This window comes from Strongylocentrotus purpuratus, unplaced genomic scaffold, assembly GCF_000002235.5.
Source record: "Strongylocentrotus purpuratus isolate Spur 01 unplaced genomic scaffold, Spur_5.0 spur5_scaffold_15, whole genome shotgun sequence".
In the NCBI taxonomy this organism is placed as follows: Eukaryota; Metazoa; Echinodermata; class Echinoidea; order Camarodonta; family Strongylocentrotidae; genus Strongylocentrotus; species Strongylocentrotus purpuratus.
The window spans coordinates 17,643,041-17,659,930 of record NW_022145600.1 but is presented as its reverse complement, the minus strand read 5'-3'; the positions used below and the strand labels follow the sequence as shown (position 1 = coordinate 17,659,930).

Below are 16,890 nucleotides of genomic sequence, written 5' to 3'. Positions count from 1 at the left end.
GCTTGAGATATTCATGAAATTATATGATTCTGTTTTTTCATGATACAGGATATTGTTTCTTCTTTATATTTAAGTGAGTGAACCAGCTTGTGGCTGATCCATTATGAATTTCTTTTCCTAAAAAATTATGTTTACATATGTTTTCAAAGGGCTTTTGCCATGTTTCTCAACAGATGCATAACATGCAATTATGTTTGATTGGAAGGGGGTGTTTAGTTTTAATAAAATTTAATCATCATTCATTCATTCATTTATTACCAAATATTCAAGATGCATTTGATTTCAGCATGAAATATTAATAAAGCTTTAAAGCCTATCTGCACTAGTTTGGCCAGGAAGGATAATACCTCCCTGCATGGTCACTAACAGGTGGTTATCTCATCAAGCTCTCAATTAAAATAAGAAAAAGGGGACCATGGGGGACCAACGGCCATCACTTAGGCATTGTTTGCTATATAGAGGGTGCAAGTAGCTCTATGTAGTACAGTGGGGCTTTAAGTTATCTTGATATCATTGTAAATTGCTCTCTTTTTCTTCTCTTGTCATTGCAGCTACGTGGGTAGGAGGAGGGTACATTAATGGTACGGCGGAGTATGTCTTTACGCAAGGCTATGGGCTTCTCTGGACACAGGCCCCATGGGGGTATGCTGCCAGCTTAGTTCTTGGTAAGTAGCATCATCATCATCATCAGAATCAGAATCACTAGGCCTGTCCTCATCAGCTCGAGTTTACCAAATGGAGCCCGCTATTTTGTGATCCGGAAAATTAGCCGAAGTTACAAATCGCGTCTTCATCAGCTCGAAACTCAAGCTCGAGAAATTTGCTCAGTGTTCGCGCAAAGTGCGAGTCTTCCGGCTGGTGAAGACGAAACCACACACAGCGGGCTATTTTGCAAACTAGCCCAAGTTATCTTGAGAAGATTTCTTGAGAAAAATAGCCCGCTATTTGCATCTTCACCTGCCAAATAGCCCGCTATTCCGTGATCGGGCTAATTTCCCGAATCGGAAATAGCTGGATATATCGAGCTGATGAAGGCAGGCCTAACACCTACAAGTATTCACCAAAGGCCTTAATTCAACCAGTCCACCTTTCATTCTTGATTTATGGGGAAAAAACACCAAAACACGTAATTTACCAGGTGTATTAATTTATTTGTTAACTGTTAGTATGGAAATAAATATCATTATCATTTCTTGGTAAGACCATAGTGTTAATGGGCCAATGTTTAATCTTTTGTATTTCTTTGATGGTCTTGTCCATTCTAACCCAAGCTCGTTTGTTATGACTACAAACTTTTGACTGTAAAACATATCCTCCCTTTGGTCATTTCAAATTAGATGATGGAGCAAAAAACAGATCATTACCATATATATATATCATGTAAATTAATTTTTTAAGTAATTTGGTATTGACATTTTCTTACCGCTATCATTTTTTCTCTTTAATCTCCTTGGTCGGCTCTCAATTTTCAAAATGTTAGTAAAATATCCAACAACACAAAATAGAAAAATTGACGTCACAAGTGCTGTTGAATATAATTTATGATATTGTGTGGTGTCCCCCAAAACCCAAAGTGATAATTTATTTATTGCCTGCGGTGGCATGGAATTGATGGGTGATGATGGAGGTAATTTTCCCCCTCTTGATCATTGCTTGGTTAAGGGTATTAGATTTGTGATACCTGGGGACTATATACCGGTAGCCGGGTATTGAGTGGTGAAAGAGAGATGCGGGTAAAAATGATAAGGGAATAAAAGTGAGGCAGTACTTATTGATTAAACACTTCCAAGAAGTAGATTGATGCAAGGAGTTAATACAAAATTGTAAATGCAAATTAAATTTTTTGATTTTAATGATATGATTGAAATTATATTGATTCTAACATTGTTATTAGAGTCGCTTCTCACATGACTCAACAGATGAAGCAACAGTAATATTCTGATTTACATATTGCTTATTTTTTTTTTTTTTTTGAAGGATTGTATAGCGCATCACATCAATGCATGTAGATTGATAGATAGATAGATAGATAGATAGATAGATAGATAGATAGATAAATTTATTGGTCCATATTCAAAACATAGAAAATTGGCCTCCACTGGCAGTACATAAAACAAAATACAAATTAGTTACAAAATAATTGATAAGCACTTAGGTGTGTACGTCACATAATGTACAAATTCACACGAGATCATGACATTAACAAAAAAGCACAAGTATAAATTACATAGTAATAGGGAAAACTTAAGAAAGGAGGTAATTGTGGGTAATTGGGTGATGACAGATTAATATCTATTTGCTATTAAACACACAGGCAACATAATGTTTAAACATTAACACGATTACAGACTGAATTTGCTCATCATTTGACAGATAATGAAACAAGTAATGGTAAATATGCACGGCCTGTTTGATTTTGAAGTATAGCAGCGAAGGTGATGGTACTAGACTATTTGGCATTTCAATAAAAATCAGAACACCGATATGTGCTCTGATTTTATGAGTGCATTGGGTATCAAAATGCACATGTCCTGCATTAGAAATGTGAATGAAAGTGCAGATTTTATGAACAGGTCAATTAAAAATGAGGAAATCTGTTCATTCTATGGAAAATGTTTGAAGATCAAGGATTGTATGGACTTTATTTGAGAATGTAATGAGATAATTTCATCAAACAAATTATAAAGTGATGAAGGATTAATGAATGAGAATGAGAGTGAATTTTTGTTTTCCTCTTGGAACTCCCAGTTCTAAGACAACTGCTTCTAGCAACTTTGCCTCCATGTTTCAAAATTTAATATGTTCAAAACTAAGCCTGAGATGAAATAGATTGTATGGAAAATGAGTGTTAAACAAATCACAGCATATCCAGTTAGTTAAGAATCATCAAGCAGGTACTGAATGTGCTTCCCTTATCTTGTTTAATACAAGTGCTCATGTTTTATCATATTAAAAAAATAGATATGCAGCTTTATGTACTGTACAAATGATACTCTAGTGTGCTTACCGGTAATACAAAAAAAATCTTATTATTGACCAGATATTTTCTGAGCCACCATGAAAAGGCGCTTTAACTTTAACATTTATTTCACCTGGGTATATGGAGAGTGGCAAATGTGGATTACTGATTTGGCAAAGGACATTCATGCTATGGCTGGCATTTGAATCCTGTACTTTGTAGTCCACAGTCTTGGAACTTGTCCACTGAACCACAACGCCTCTGTGTTATTAATTCTCACTATTATCATATTATTTCTTCTCATCATCTTATTATGATGCTTTTCTTCTTCTTCTTTACAGGTGGTCTTTTGTTTGCCAAGCAGATGAGATCCCAAGGCTACGTCACCATGCTGGACCCCTTCCAGCTCAAATATGGCTCCCGTATGGGGGGTCTGCTCTTCTTACCAGCCCTCATGGGGGAACTGTGCTGGTCTGCTGCCATCCTTTCTGCTCTAGGTAAGCAAAATCTCCATTTATGTTTTAATTTTTAATATTTTCATTTATTATTCAATATTTTTATGTGTTAATGTTTATTTTATTGTTATAAATTTATTAACATTAGTTTAATCAATTTATTCATCTACCGTAAATCTCTGTGTATAAGACGCACTTTTTTCTGCTGAAAAAAATTGAAAGTCTTATACACAGGCACAATTTTTTTTGGTCTTAAAAATACTGTTTAAAAGATCACTTCTGTGCAAGGCGTTAGATATACCAACTGTTCATGCACATACACTGTAATAACTAGCATTATCTTTGGAGCTAAAGATTGAAAAGAAGTAAGCATCCTCCCATTTCTTTGCCTGCCTTGTTCCTATCTAGGTGCAACAATTAGTGTTATCTTGGATCTGAACATGGAGATCTCAGTGACCATCTCGGCCTGTATAGCAGCGTTCTATACGTTCTTTGGAGGACTCTACTCGGTAGCTTACACCGATGTCATTCAACTCATCTGCATCTTCTTTGGCTTGGTAAGCACCAGTACTTAACCTGTTGAATACCAAATCCTCTCATTCCCATAGGCGTTTGTACAGGGGGCAACTCAGGTCTGTAGGCAATGAGTTTAATTGGGGGGAAAGTTTCCTTAAATTTGACACAGAATGCTCTCAAATCCCGCCCCCCCCCAACTCCGGGGAACGGATTGACTTTACACACCGAACTTATGGGGGTGCTGAAAAAGGAGGGAACATGCATATGCGTACCCTAAATAACACTGAGTGGGTGGGGGTGGGGGGGGGGGGAGCCGGGCCTCAAATAGCCCTGCATTTTCATCATTTAAGGTGTTTTTGTGGTTGTTGTTATTCAGAATCTTGGGGTAAAGGTTACAGCCTCTCTAAAGTTTTGAGAGCCCCCACAATTAGATGGCAAAATTTCACTGAAACTATATCATAATGTGAAAGAGAATGTCATTTGAGACACATTTCTGCAAGGATTTTTGAAACAAATGTGTTTAGAGTCAAATATTGATGAAAGAATACAAAATTTAGGTTTTCTTTGTACAACAAAAAACGCAAATTATGTATTCTTTTATCAATATGTGTCTATAAACACATTTTTTGGGGGAAAATCTTTGTAGAAGTGTGTCTTTAATGACATCCTCTTTCACATTATGATACAATTTAAGTGAAATTTTGCCATCAAATTTTCGGCAAATTTGGGGTTTCCAAGACTTTAGAGGGGATTTAACATTTAGGTTTTGTACTACTCATTCACATAGGGTTCCTCAGTCTGCTTCTGGATAGCCCCTTCCCTCAATTTTCCTTCTCTACGATCAATCTTGGAGTAAATGTTGCTTTTTTTCATCGTTAAATTGGGTTTGAAATACATTGCTGTGGAATTAACTTCACACTGATGGTAACTGGTACTAGGAAGAGATACAGGGCCATGTTTAATTTCAATGCATAGTTCAGCACTTCATACTCTTGGCTGGGATGCCAAGAGAACATCAGAGAAAAAATGCACTTTAAAAGTCACTTACTAAACATAATGGCAGCTATGCCAAAGCTTGGGTAATGTTTGTGGAGCGTAAGGAGTGTCAAGTCTGACAGGCTTGAGCTTTGTACAAGAACCTACCATGATAACTTGCAATATATATATATATATATATATATATATATATATATATATATATGCCTTAAATTTTTCAGAGGGGGTAACTTTCTGCCTTTCTAAGATATTTAAGAAGGCATTGGCAATTCAATGCCAAATTTATCATTTGCAAAATCCGTAGACCTATTTTCCTTCCCAATAGTGGGTTTGAAAGAATGCAGTGCAAAATTTGTGACTTTGAGCAGGTAAAATGATGTATCCTTCTTATGAATAATAAATACTTAATTGCAGGTATTTTTTCTTCTTCTGTTCACAGTGGCTATGCATACCTTTCGCCCTGACCCACGAAGCCGTCCTACCAATCACAAACACATCCAGCGAATGGATCGGTACATGGGACAACAAGTATGCCGGCGTCTGGTTTGACTATGCCCTCCTACTGGTGAGTTTACACCTCGCCGGGAGGTGTCTCTTCATGTTGACTTTGTGTCCTCTTTTCGTATGAGGCAGCAGAATAAACAAAAGAATAAACAAAAAAGTATTATGAACATAAACAAAATTACTTTGTTTCAATAGTGGCCATGGACCACCCCCCCCCCCCAAAAAAAAAAAACAAAACAAAACATAAACAACAAATATCTGACTTTGTGTATTCATGATAATTGGAAAGTTTGCAATATAAAGGGGGGTGATGAAAATGATTTTGCTTGAAGAAAACAGATCAAATAAATAGCTTTCTAAACTATATTTCTGCACAAAAAACTCCTAGGATACTATTGTGAAAAAGTGACAGTTTTCTCTATTGCATTTGGAACGGACTGAAGCAAATGAAATATGGTACGTTAGCTGTGACTTTATATTTTTAAACTTTTCTCTTGTAGATGTTTGGCGGTATTCCATGGCAGGTATATTTCCAGCGTGTCCTGTCGTCCAAGACTGCCGAGCGAGCCCAATGGCTCTCCTACGTTGCTGCTGGCGGCTGCATTATCATGGCGGTCCCTCCTATACTCATTGGAGCTATTGGCTACAGTGCAGGTAGGAATATGATCAATAGCCTTTTTAAAAAAAGATGTTGTATTGCCCTTTAGGTGCCAAAACATGGGTCGGGCTGTCAGAAATCTTTTTTTTTTGTCTCCCTCTTTGGGCTGATATGTCTCAGTTTTGAATGCTTAAGTACATTTTTTTCTAAAACGGTGGGGAAAAAAAAGAAAAAAAAAAGAAAGCCGACCGGGCAATACAACATTTTTTTAATAGGCCTAATGGTTGTGATGGGGGATTCTGCTCCCACTGTCGATTTGATGCGATATTAGTTCCAAGGATAAATTATTTTGCACTACCAGCTTTCATCACTTAGCCTAGAGTCTCCTTCATCTCTTTGAACTCCATTCTTTTTGAGATTGAGATTAATCAGGCACAGATGCAGTGTCATGCTGCACACATATCCTTGTGCATTTATGTACACCCTGTACTGTTCACAATGCAACTATGGGAACATTTAAGTAGATTTATGTAGAAGTAGATATAAAACTTCTTGCACTTATTCCTTAAAAGATGCTCTATCATCAAGCCAAGTTTCAGATTCTGTGTGAGTCTATTAGTCAGATGGGTTGGTGTGCCAATCCCTGGATTAGAGATTACAAGATAATCTGACCTAATTAAGGTTAAAACTGCAACCTTCTAACCAACCCCTTGAACCTCATCCATTCCTTCAAGGATGTAATATTTGCCCCTAGAATGATAGAGATTTAGCATGGTATAACATTATGGTGTTCCTTATGTATGAATTTTCAATAGGAAATGAATGAAAGATATACATATATCAGTCATCATTACAATTTCACTCCTTCCAATTTTTTCAGATTGGTCTCAAACTAAGATAGACCTCAACAAGACGAGACCTGACGAGAACCCAGCTCTGATTCTACCTCTTGTCATCCAATACCTAACGCCCCCATGGGTCTCCTTCGTTGGTTTGGGTGCCGTGTCCGCTGCCGTCATGTCCTCCGCGGACTCGTCTATCTTGTCCGCCAGCTCCATGTTTGTCAGAAACATCTACAAGCTCGTCTTTAGGCAGGGGGTAAGGGTCATTGATTGATATAATATCAAATGGAAGAAGGTGATGGAGGTGGTGAGAAGTAGGACCTTGTCTGTGGTAGTGGTGGTGATGGTGGTAGTGGTGGTGTTGATGGAGATCGTGGTGGTGGTGGTGATGATGATGATGATGGTGCAATGATGATGATGATGATGATGATGATGATGATGATGATGATGATGATGATGATGATGATGATGATGATGATGATGGATGATAAAGATGATGATGATGATGATGATGATGATGTTGATGATGTTGATGATGGTGATGATGATGATGATAGTGATGATGATGATGACAATAGTGATGATGGTGATGATGATGATGGTGATGATGATAATGATGATGATGGTGATGATGATAATGATGGAGATAGTGGTGATGATGAAGAAAATGATGATCAGAAGGATGGTAATTATGGTGATGGCTTGAAAGGATCCAACTGTTTGTTGCTCATGATGTGCTCTAGTAGTCTTAATTAACAGTGAATCATGATGATAAAATAGTACTCATCACAAAAAAATGATAACCATCAACCTTGGAATGCATCCACAAAATCCACTGCTTGCACTGAAACACAAAGGATGGCATGGTTTACTAATTTCATTTCACCTCACTTTTCTCATTGTCTAGGCAACAGAACGTGAGCTCCTCTGGGTTCTCCGCCTCTCCATCGTCGTGGTGACCGCTCTGGCTCTCGTCATGGGGCTGACCATCAAGTCTGTATACGCCCTCTGGTTCCTCTGCTCTGACTTTGTCTACGTCATCCTGTTCCCTCAACTCTTCTGCGTGGTCTACTTCAGCAAAGTCAACACCTACGGTTCCTTCTTTGCCTACATCGTGGCCTTGTTTCTACGTCTGGGAGGTGGCGACACCACGCTTCGCATACCTCCTTTCATCAAGTACCCGCTGTACAACGACGTGGATGGGCAGTTGTTCCCGTTCCGCACCTTCGCCATGTCGATGTCCTTTTTAACTTTAGTCATCGTGTCCTATTTGACGAACTTCATTTTCTTGAATGGCTACCTGAGGAAGCAGTTTGATGTCTTTCAGTGCATCGTGAACATTCCGGAGCTCCATCGTGAGAAGTACGACACGGTGGACGGCGAGAACCTGCAGTTGAAGACGATACAGACGGACGGCCCAGTGGACGGGATGCAGCCCGGTGCCAATGACCTCTTGCAACGAGACAAGCTCCTCGATCTCGGCCGCAGCATCATTCCAGGATCGATATCCAAAGAACCGCTGAAGGACGACATGGATGATTCTCCGGAGAGTCCTGATTCACCGGAATAACACCAGCAGTCCTAGGCTGTAGTCAATTGTATTGCAGATAAATTATGCTGTGTGTGTTTGTGTGAGAGTGGATGAGAGTGAGAGATATCGATAGAGGCAGTGAGAGAGGAAAAAATGTATGAGAGTTCTTACTATAATATTGAAATCATGAACAGTTTTTTAAAGTAAGCATCTGTACTTTCAATGAGGCATTTCTATAATTACATGTAAGAGTAAAACTTTGAAGCATTGAGAATGACATCATTTCTGCTGTCTATGACACATTGTCTTCCCTACATGTAAACCATACCCTCTTCAGTCCTAAAGTAATTTCAGCGTAAGTCATCCGAATCTGAAAGTAACCTTCTTTAATCTGTTTTAGGTTGGTAGGGGATTAGGTGTACATTGTCTCAGTTACAGATCTGTTCTGGTTTAGAAGGGGTGCGATGGTGCATCCCTGCTAATCCGGAGTAGTTGCTTTGTGGCATGATACTGCTGCAGACAACTGTTTCTGAAATCTTATCCCTGCTGTGCAAGTAAAGGCCTGTTAACATATGGCTAAACCACAAATGTTCCCTTTTTTGTGTGGAAATGAATTCTAAGTGGGGATTTAAAGAGTACCATTTACATCAAAGGACATACTGTACCCACTTACATGTATCTGTGTGTTATGAGACGCAGAAATATGAAGTACACTATACTTGCCGGTTTGGCCTGGCAGTTTACCGCTGCAAATGCGAACAAGACTTAAATTTATACTATTCGTAAATGAACTTTCAATGAATTAGGTGGTTTTAATTCTTCCGGTTTTACTCAGGGCATGCAATATCCAGCTTGGGAACAAACTTCACAAATCAAATAGGTTTGTTTCAGGAGGAAAAAATAGAAGAAAACGAAAGGCTGACTCCAAACATGCACTACACCATTGCTGTTTCTTGAGTGGGAAGAGTCATCTGTTCATAGCCAGAAGGGCGTTTAACATATGTGTCAAAGCAAAGGAGTTGGTGCCCTTCTGGCTCTCAGCAGATGAGTACAGTGCTGATATGCTATGACAGACTACATTCCAAAATATGTCATAAATTCATTCCTGTCAGAAAATGTTCTTGTTCTCTCAGACCAAGTGAAATATCATTCCTTTTTCATACTATTCTAATATTTTTGTCCTTGAGAAGGTAGTCTGAAAAATGTGAGGTACAATGAGTTAACCCATAGCAGTTCAGACTTCTCTTATTTTCTAAATCAGTTTTCCCTCCTTCAATTGGCTACATTTAATCTACAGTCAAACCTGTCTATAGCAACCACCCAAGGGAAACACAAAAGTGGTCTTTGTAGACAGGTTCCTTTAGTATATGTTTCAATGAGAAACCATTTTCAAGGGAAACCAAAAATGTGGTCTTTGTAGCTAGGTGGTCACTAAAGCAGGTTTGACAGTATTTTCCACTCCTTCATTGTTTGAAGAAAAATTGGAATTTTCAGGCCTATAAAATAACAAATGTGAAAGAGCATAGCAAAATTGAAAGTGATGTTTGTTTACACCGTGACGTTGCCAATTTAGAGACTCTAATGATTATTAACAATTGAATCACTCTCATTCGAGCTTTGATCGCCAATACTACGTTGGAAACAGAATCAAGATTTTCTTTGATGACTGCTCTTTCTGATCATGTATAAAGTTTAATTCCTAGCATTGTGGATCAAAAGATAATGAAAGAAAGAAAAAAAATAGTTATTAAAGAAGACACTGTGCTGTTATGGGTTAAATAGGAAAGGTAGTAGCCTGTGTTTTATTCGATGGCACATTTACTTTCCCAAGATGCAAACATCAGTGGGTGAGGACCCATTATAATGGGGAGGGGGAGAAGGGGTACCGCCCTTTCAGGAAAACCCTTCAGTCTACTACTTCTCCCAAAGCCTACGATGCTGCTTCGAGTATAGAGAACAGAGAAACGTAATACTGAATATTCTTGGGAAGGAACCAAAGACTTAATAATCATGTTAGCTGAATATTCGAGATATGCAATTAGCGTAGAGTGGGGGCACTGTGATAGTGTTCACATTTATAAAGCTGTTGACCTTTGTCAGTTATGCATGTTTCAGTTCTTCTATATGTCAGATAAATTATGTACAGCAATGATTCTATTGAGAATTTTAACTTTATGATACGTACTACAAATATTTGTGTGTGTGTGTGTATATTGACGAGAGTTTGCAATTTAATATACAGATCAATTATAGTACAGGTCAAAAGCAGGTCGTCGTGTACCAAAAAGCATTCTTTTGTGTCTGTGCTTTCATTGTAATTTATTAAGTTAGAGGTTTCAATTGAATGGAGCATATCAGTTCAATTTGATTTGGTGTTTAATTGGTATTGCATTTATTCCATATTTTTACTTCAGTTTTTGTCAACATTCCCATTTAGAAGTATACGTGAATTTGGAATAGTTTCCCATCGCCATATTATATATATCTTTTGTGCATAAATGTGCCTAATGGATATGTACAGTCATTACTGTCCATAAGAATCTAAACTTGCTGTTCTTCATTCCTCTCTCCGTCGCTGTTTATTAAATCATATATATATCTTGATTCATGCAATTCTGTGACCAAACTTTCTATATAGGGAATTGACAAAGATCAACAATGAAATTCAATACATACATGTATATATCTTTTCAGCAAACATCCTTAATAGGAGTTCATCTTTAATAAGGTAAACTGTTTCGGTACTAGCATGTTGTTTTTGTTTTTGCCTCATATGTATGAAAAATGACAAACGGCGTCGATTTCAAGAAGAGGATTCCAAGCATGGAGGAGAAGGAAGTTTCAAGCAATATTAATTTTACCACTGGAGAGTTTTCGTTCACTTGTATAGAAAGCACTTGCAACTTTGAATGACTAGAAAATGGGTTTTAATCAATATTTTCTTTCTAGTATAGAGGTATCAGATCATTTCCTTTGTAAAAAAAAGAACAATCATGACTTATAAGTTGTTTATATTCATTTTAAACTCATTTTGATCTTTTCTTGTATATGTTGTAGGTAATGAAAATATCTATATTTTGTAAACTTGGTGACAGTTTTGTTTCCTCTTAGAATGTACAGTTCAGGTATTAGATTTTAAAGGAAATGTGAAAAGTCAATTTATTGATCTATTTAATGTGTACAGACTGTTATTATATCGGTTATATTTTCCTGAAAAAGTGGGACAGTGGTGTAGACTTTATCATCCGTGTTATATATGCAAAATTTATTGCAAATAAGATGTCCATGTACTAGGTGTTCTTTCCTTCAATTAAAGGGGAAAACTACAGAAGGTAAAGTAAATATTTCTTCGATGTGACAGGCAATAATTGTGTGATTTGTGCATGAGCTAGAGATTTTTATCTGCATTTTATGCAACATTTCCCCATCCTCTGCTACCATGCTTTAGTACTATAGTGGTGTTCCCCCAAGACGATTTTGATGGAGGCTGTATTTTGAGTTACCCAATAAGTTCAATGAGCCATCTTTTCTTTCACTAGTGTACAATATTACTTATTAAGATGTCATACCTATCTTTTTAAACACTTTTTTTTGTTATGGTCGTTTTAGGTTGCCATGAATGTACTTTTAGAATTGACCAATTTATATTGTATCCCAATTTTTATCTGTCTACTTATTAATGGATTTTTAAAATCACAAATTATACCATGCATGTAGAACCTGGTTAAGCAGTTGCTTTCATGTTACACCGGTTGTGTAAGCTTTCAACATGTTGCCAATCGAAGGATTATGAAGCTTATTTTCCTTTTTAAAATCCTGCAATGAAACGTAATAAGGTGTCGCAAAAAAATAGAATCAATATTTCCAATAATATTTGCCCTTTAACTTGTGCATCCGGTATATATTTTACGGCTCTGAATCAAAATTTAGTGAGCCAAAATGATTTTGATGTTTTGATTGTCACAAATTTCAGATACTTAAAATGAGCTTTCTTAGATGTATGGTTTATAATTAATGTATTGTTGCCTGAATTGTTGCAGTGAAATAAATGGGTTGTTATGCAGATTCATAGCACTGTTTCATAAAACTTAATATTGTCAATAACAAATAGCTCCTGATATCATTAAACTTGATTGGTTGTGAGCAAATGTATCAAATGAATGTGGCACCATATTGCGAATACCAAGTTTTATAAAATGGGCTCAGATGTTCCAGGCTTTTATGCAATATCTTTAACGGAAGCTATCAGTTACAGTGCAATGATGAAAGTACAGGGTTACTAAACTTTTTATGGCATTGCATAATACATTTATCAGGTCTAAATTGGATGAATCTATCATAGACAGCATTTTATTGACAGGCATGGTAATAATCATTTGCAGTGTAATTTCTTACATTCCCACTTCAAATGATGAACTTGATATTAATTGTAGTTATACGTGTAAATACCCGTTTTTATTAAAATTGCAGACAATGAAGAGAACTCATTTATAGAATGTATTAGGTGCTGTGTTGTACATGTAGTAGGTTTTGTTTTATACATTATGAAGTTTTCTCCCCAACTGTGCGGATGAGGTGATTATTTTGTGATACTGTGCACAATAACATTATTAAACATATCTTCAGTTCATTTGTCACTGCTGTCAGAGAAGAATTATAATTAAATGTTATTCATTCCCAAATATTCAGCATGTGTTAAATATTGTTTCTTTTATTTTAGTATATTGTGAAAGTTGATTTTAACCCTTCAGTTGCTTTCTTCGCCACTATTCACGGTTGCTCGTTTACCACACATGCAATTTAGCACAAGGTAAAAGGCACCTATTGGCCAAAGAGTAACTTTGTGCAACACAATAACTTTGCTAAACTATGACTACCTATTCAATTGGCCCTGATTAGCTCCATGACAACCCTTTAAAGATAAGGACCAGTTATGGTCATGCGATTGCATTGTGAAAGAAACGTTGTGGAATCAATCAGAAAAGGTTGATCATCTAGCATATAAGTATTGGTGTGTACTGCAAGGTTCTGGAATCATCAAAATGATAGGAAATTTGGCCCAGTCTTGGTAAAGTTACAAGCACTGTACACAGAAAGATTTATATGGGACTACGCGATATCTATCCAGTCCGGATAGATATAATAATTTACCAAATATATCAATTAGTAGGCGGTTTCCTTGCAAAATTTGTATGATCACGTATAAGTCAAAACATATTCTTTCACATGATTGGTAATAAGAGCTTCCATTTTATTTTATGAGAGGGGGGTGTTTCCACGACTGGTTATACCTTTACCTGGTATAGATTGATCTTGCATAGGAAACAGATATAAAAAACCTGGAGCCTTTGGAATAAGCTACTAGTCATTCCTCTGATAAGTATAATGTAGCACAGGGAGATTATTCATTTGGCATGCAAGGAGTTAAAAGTAACTGCTAATGTCAAGTTCTTGACAGAAATACAATTCTGAAGGCTCAAATCTTGAACTCCAAATAATGTTTAGTAAAACTGCAAATAAATGAATATCTGCCAAATGATTTTGGAAGACGTGTATAATGGCTTAGTAAAGAAATACAAGAAGAATAAATCATGAAAAAAAAAAGTGATCTATGTGATGGAGTTAATGCAATTGAGATAAGAATATACTTTTTATGGTGGACAGTTGCTAAAATCGATTTTGATTTATCATTATTGATTTACCATGGAAGAAAAGTAAGGGTTTCATGTAGAGTTGAAGAGAGAGGCACAAAATGTTTATTACAGTTATGTATAGTGGGGAATGGATTTTTTTAAAAATATATGCTCTTACCCATTTCATGTGTTTTAAATTGTAAAATATGAATGATAGCAATGTAAGTAATACATCCCTTCTTGGACGGATCAATGATTGAAATAACCTTGCATAAATTCTTATAACGGCTTGTTCAGATAAGTCACCGTGGAAGGTATGCTGCCCTTTCCTTGATATCTCTTAAAAAATAAAATAAGTAGAAGACAAAACAAAATGGAGTGGTGGTTTATCCTGGATGGCTAGCCATTCTTTACCAGTTCTTTTTATAATGTGGATCGGAGGGGTGTATTTCTTCTTCCCTTCTACTTGATTTTGGTTTATATTTTTTTCTTTTCTTTTTGGGGTGTTTTTTTACGGGACGAGGGGGGGGGCTTAACGTTTGTTTCTTGATTAAGGCTTGATCAATGCACTGTATCAGTATCCACTGGTAGTTACCATAGCAACATATTTTTAAAAAAAAGCAAAATTAAAAGAATAAATAGATTTTTTAAAACTCCATCGATTAGCAATGAGCATTGTCTTCCTGGGAAATTTTAGGTAGAGCGCCATCTTTAGGAGGAGCACTTCACAGGAAGATGAGAAAACAAATTTCGAGATTACTTTGTCATTCTTTTCTTTCTTTCCTTCCTTCTTTTTTCCTTTCTTTCTTTGTTTATTCCTTATCTGTCTGTTTTTCTTTCTGTCCCCCCCCCCCCTCCATTCATTTTAATGTCTCACTCAGGGGTTTCATCGGTGTATCCATTATGTTCACATAGACCGGCTTGAATCTGGGATAGCCTCGCCGTCCCCACAGTTATTTTTCTTTTGTCTGTAGCTCAAAAAAAGACTAGGGTAGGGAGAGGGGCTACTCTCCCGGTTGCTCTCATATCAGACCAAGATAAATGTGCATTCGTCATTCGATTCGGGATTAGATTTAACAGCTTTTGAACAAGTTTTAGAAGGAAAACATTGTCTATGTGTCCATTAATAAATTATGATGAATAGAAGAAAAAAATGTGTTACATCCGCTTACATTTTAGTTTTGTAATTTATGTTTCCTTTTCTGTAGAAACAATGGGTCGAGAAGGTAAATCAACTCCATTTTCCACCCACGTCCACTTTCTTATGATTATGGCTTTTTACAATTTCGCTCTTTTACCTATATATTAGTCATGAATAAGAAAATGAAAACAAAAATAGAAATGTCAAGGCGACATTATTTTCGCAGGTTTCCGTTTTATTTGTTTAATGGTTGGAGGGGGAATTGCCATTTAAATTGTGTCAATCGTACGCTGTTTTCATTTTGAATGTGTCGCATCATTTTGTTTTTTTATAAAAGCAGCTGAGAAATATATATTTTCAAACCTCGATCCCCTTTTAAAATATAAATTTATGATGTGGTAATGATGTATTTATACATATGGTTTATTACGTTTTTGTATTTCGTTGCGCATTTTCACTTATATCATTGAAGGGGAAGACCAAGTCGTTTTGGTAGAAGCAAAAATATATGAGGAACATAATTATCAATGAAAGTCACAGTGAGCAAAATTGTATTTATAGAAATAAGAAACTTATTTGTATAGGCCTAAGTCACAAATAATCAAACACAATATGGCGATATCGAGAATGGAAGAGAATAAATCAAAACCATTTCATTTTCAGGGAATTAAGAAATCAACAGACAATATTGACTGCCCAATCGCAAATGTGAATTCCCTAGATCTCCTTTCGGCAATAAGCCATTTTCGTGATTTAATTAGATCGATATAACGCACAATTTGTTTTTCTTTTCATTTCTTTTACCTGTTACAAATATTTGTATTTCTATAGTCAGAATACGAAATTCATGAATTAGGCTACGTGATTTCAGGAAGGACAAATCAATAATGTTTGTCCTTCTTCGTAGCATTTATTGATGTCCTATGCAAATCGCATTCTCGGCTATTGAAATACGTACAATTAGTAATAACACAATGAGCTGATTTAAATAATCTGTAAAGAAGATTTGCGCTTTAAATTCGATTAAATTAATATGAATTGAATGAACGTTTTACTTGAATGGACTGAAAAAGCTGCGAAATTAGCCGGGAAACCCTATAAAACAAGATAATTTTAAACACTCAAAAAAACCTCAACCTAAGGCAATATGTGTCACGAGCTAAAACTTTCAGAACCACGAACTGGCACTTTTAGTTATTTTTTTGAAAATTCTAAGAGGCGTGTAAGTTTCAGCATTCCAATAATTTAAATCGGATATTTTTCACTCGATGCATGGCTGCAATAAAAGAGAGAGAGAGAGAGAGAGAGAGGGAGAGAGAGAGAGAGAGAGAGAGAAAGAGAGAAACAGCCTTTGTTTTTTCGAAGAAAGTACAGTACGTGTTACGGATGTGGACAACCCAGGGATTAACTTAAGGGGGATTAAAGACGTTACATCCTGGATCTACATCAAGTGACGTGCCCCTCCTTCGAGCTATAGTGTAATAGTTCACGCCTACGCTGCGGATCCACATTTTAAAAACAAAAACGTTGAGGTCCGGAACGGCCCGGTGTATGCCCCCCCCCCCCCCACTCTCCTACAACGGTTCCACTGTTCCCATGGAAATCCACCTCATCGCGTTAATTCACCATTGTTGTTGTTGTTGTTGTTTTTTGGTATTATCGCCGTTTCATTCTTTTTGAGAATATTAACGCCTTTCACATTTTTGTTTCTGTTT

The 16,890-nt window shown here is 36.6% G+C and overlaps 1 protein-coding gene across 1 annotated transcript; it reads left to right on the top strand.

Moving 5' to 3' along the window:
- The first annotated feature begins 523 nt into the window (after positions 1 to 523).
- On the top strand, positions 524 to 13,085 carry LOC590588 (high-affinity choline transporter 1). Its single transcript, XM_790185.5, has 7 exons — positions 524 to 665; positions 3,301 to 3,456; positions 3,823 to 3,971; positions 5,366 to 5,491; positions 5,931 to 6,084; positions 6,909 to 7,126; positions 7,778 to 13,085. The coding sequence occupies exons 2-7, from the start codon at positions 3,324 to 3,326 to the stop codon at positions 8,438 to 8,440; spliced, it is 1,443 nt and encodes a 480-aa protein (XP_795278.3). The 5' UTR covers positions 524 to 665; positions 3,301 to 3,323; the 3' UTR covers positions 8,441 to 13,085.
- The last annotated feature ends 3,805 nt before the right edge of the window (positions 13,086 to 16,890 follow it).

Excerpts from the sequence above, each read along its gene's own strand:
- LOC590588 (XM_790185.5), top strand. The coding sequence starts at position 3,324 with ATGAGATCCCAAGGCTACGTCACCATGCTGGACCCCTTCCAGCTCAAA. Across the intron at positions 3,457-3,822 it reads TGCCATCCTTTCTGCTCTAG|GTGCAACAATTAGTGTTATC; the intron begins GTAAGCAAAATC and ends GTTCCTATCTAG. Across the intron at positions 6,085-6,908 it reads AGCTATTGGCTACAGTGCAG|ATTGGTCTCAAACTAAGATA; the intron begins GTAGGAATATGA and ends CAATTTTTTCAG.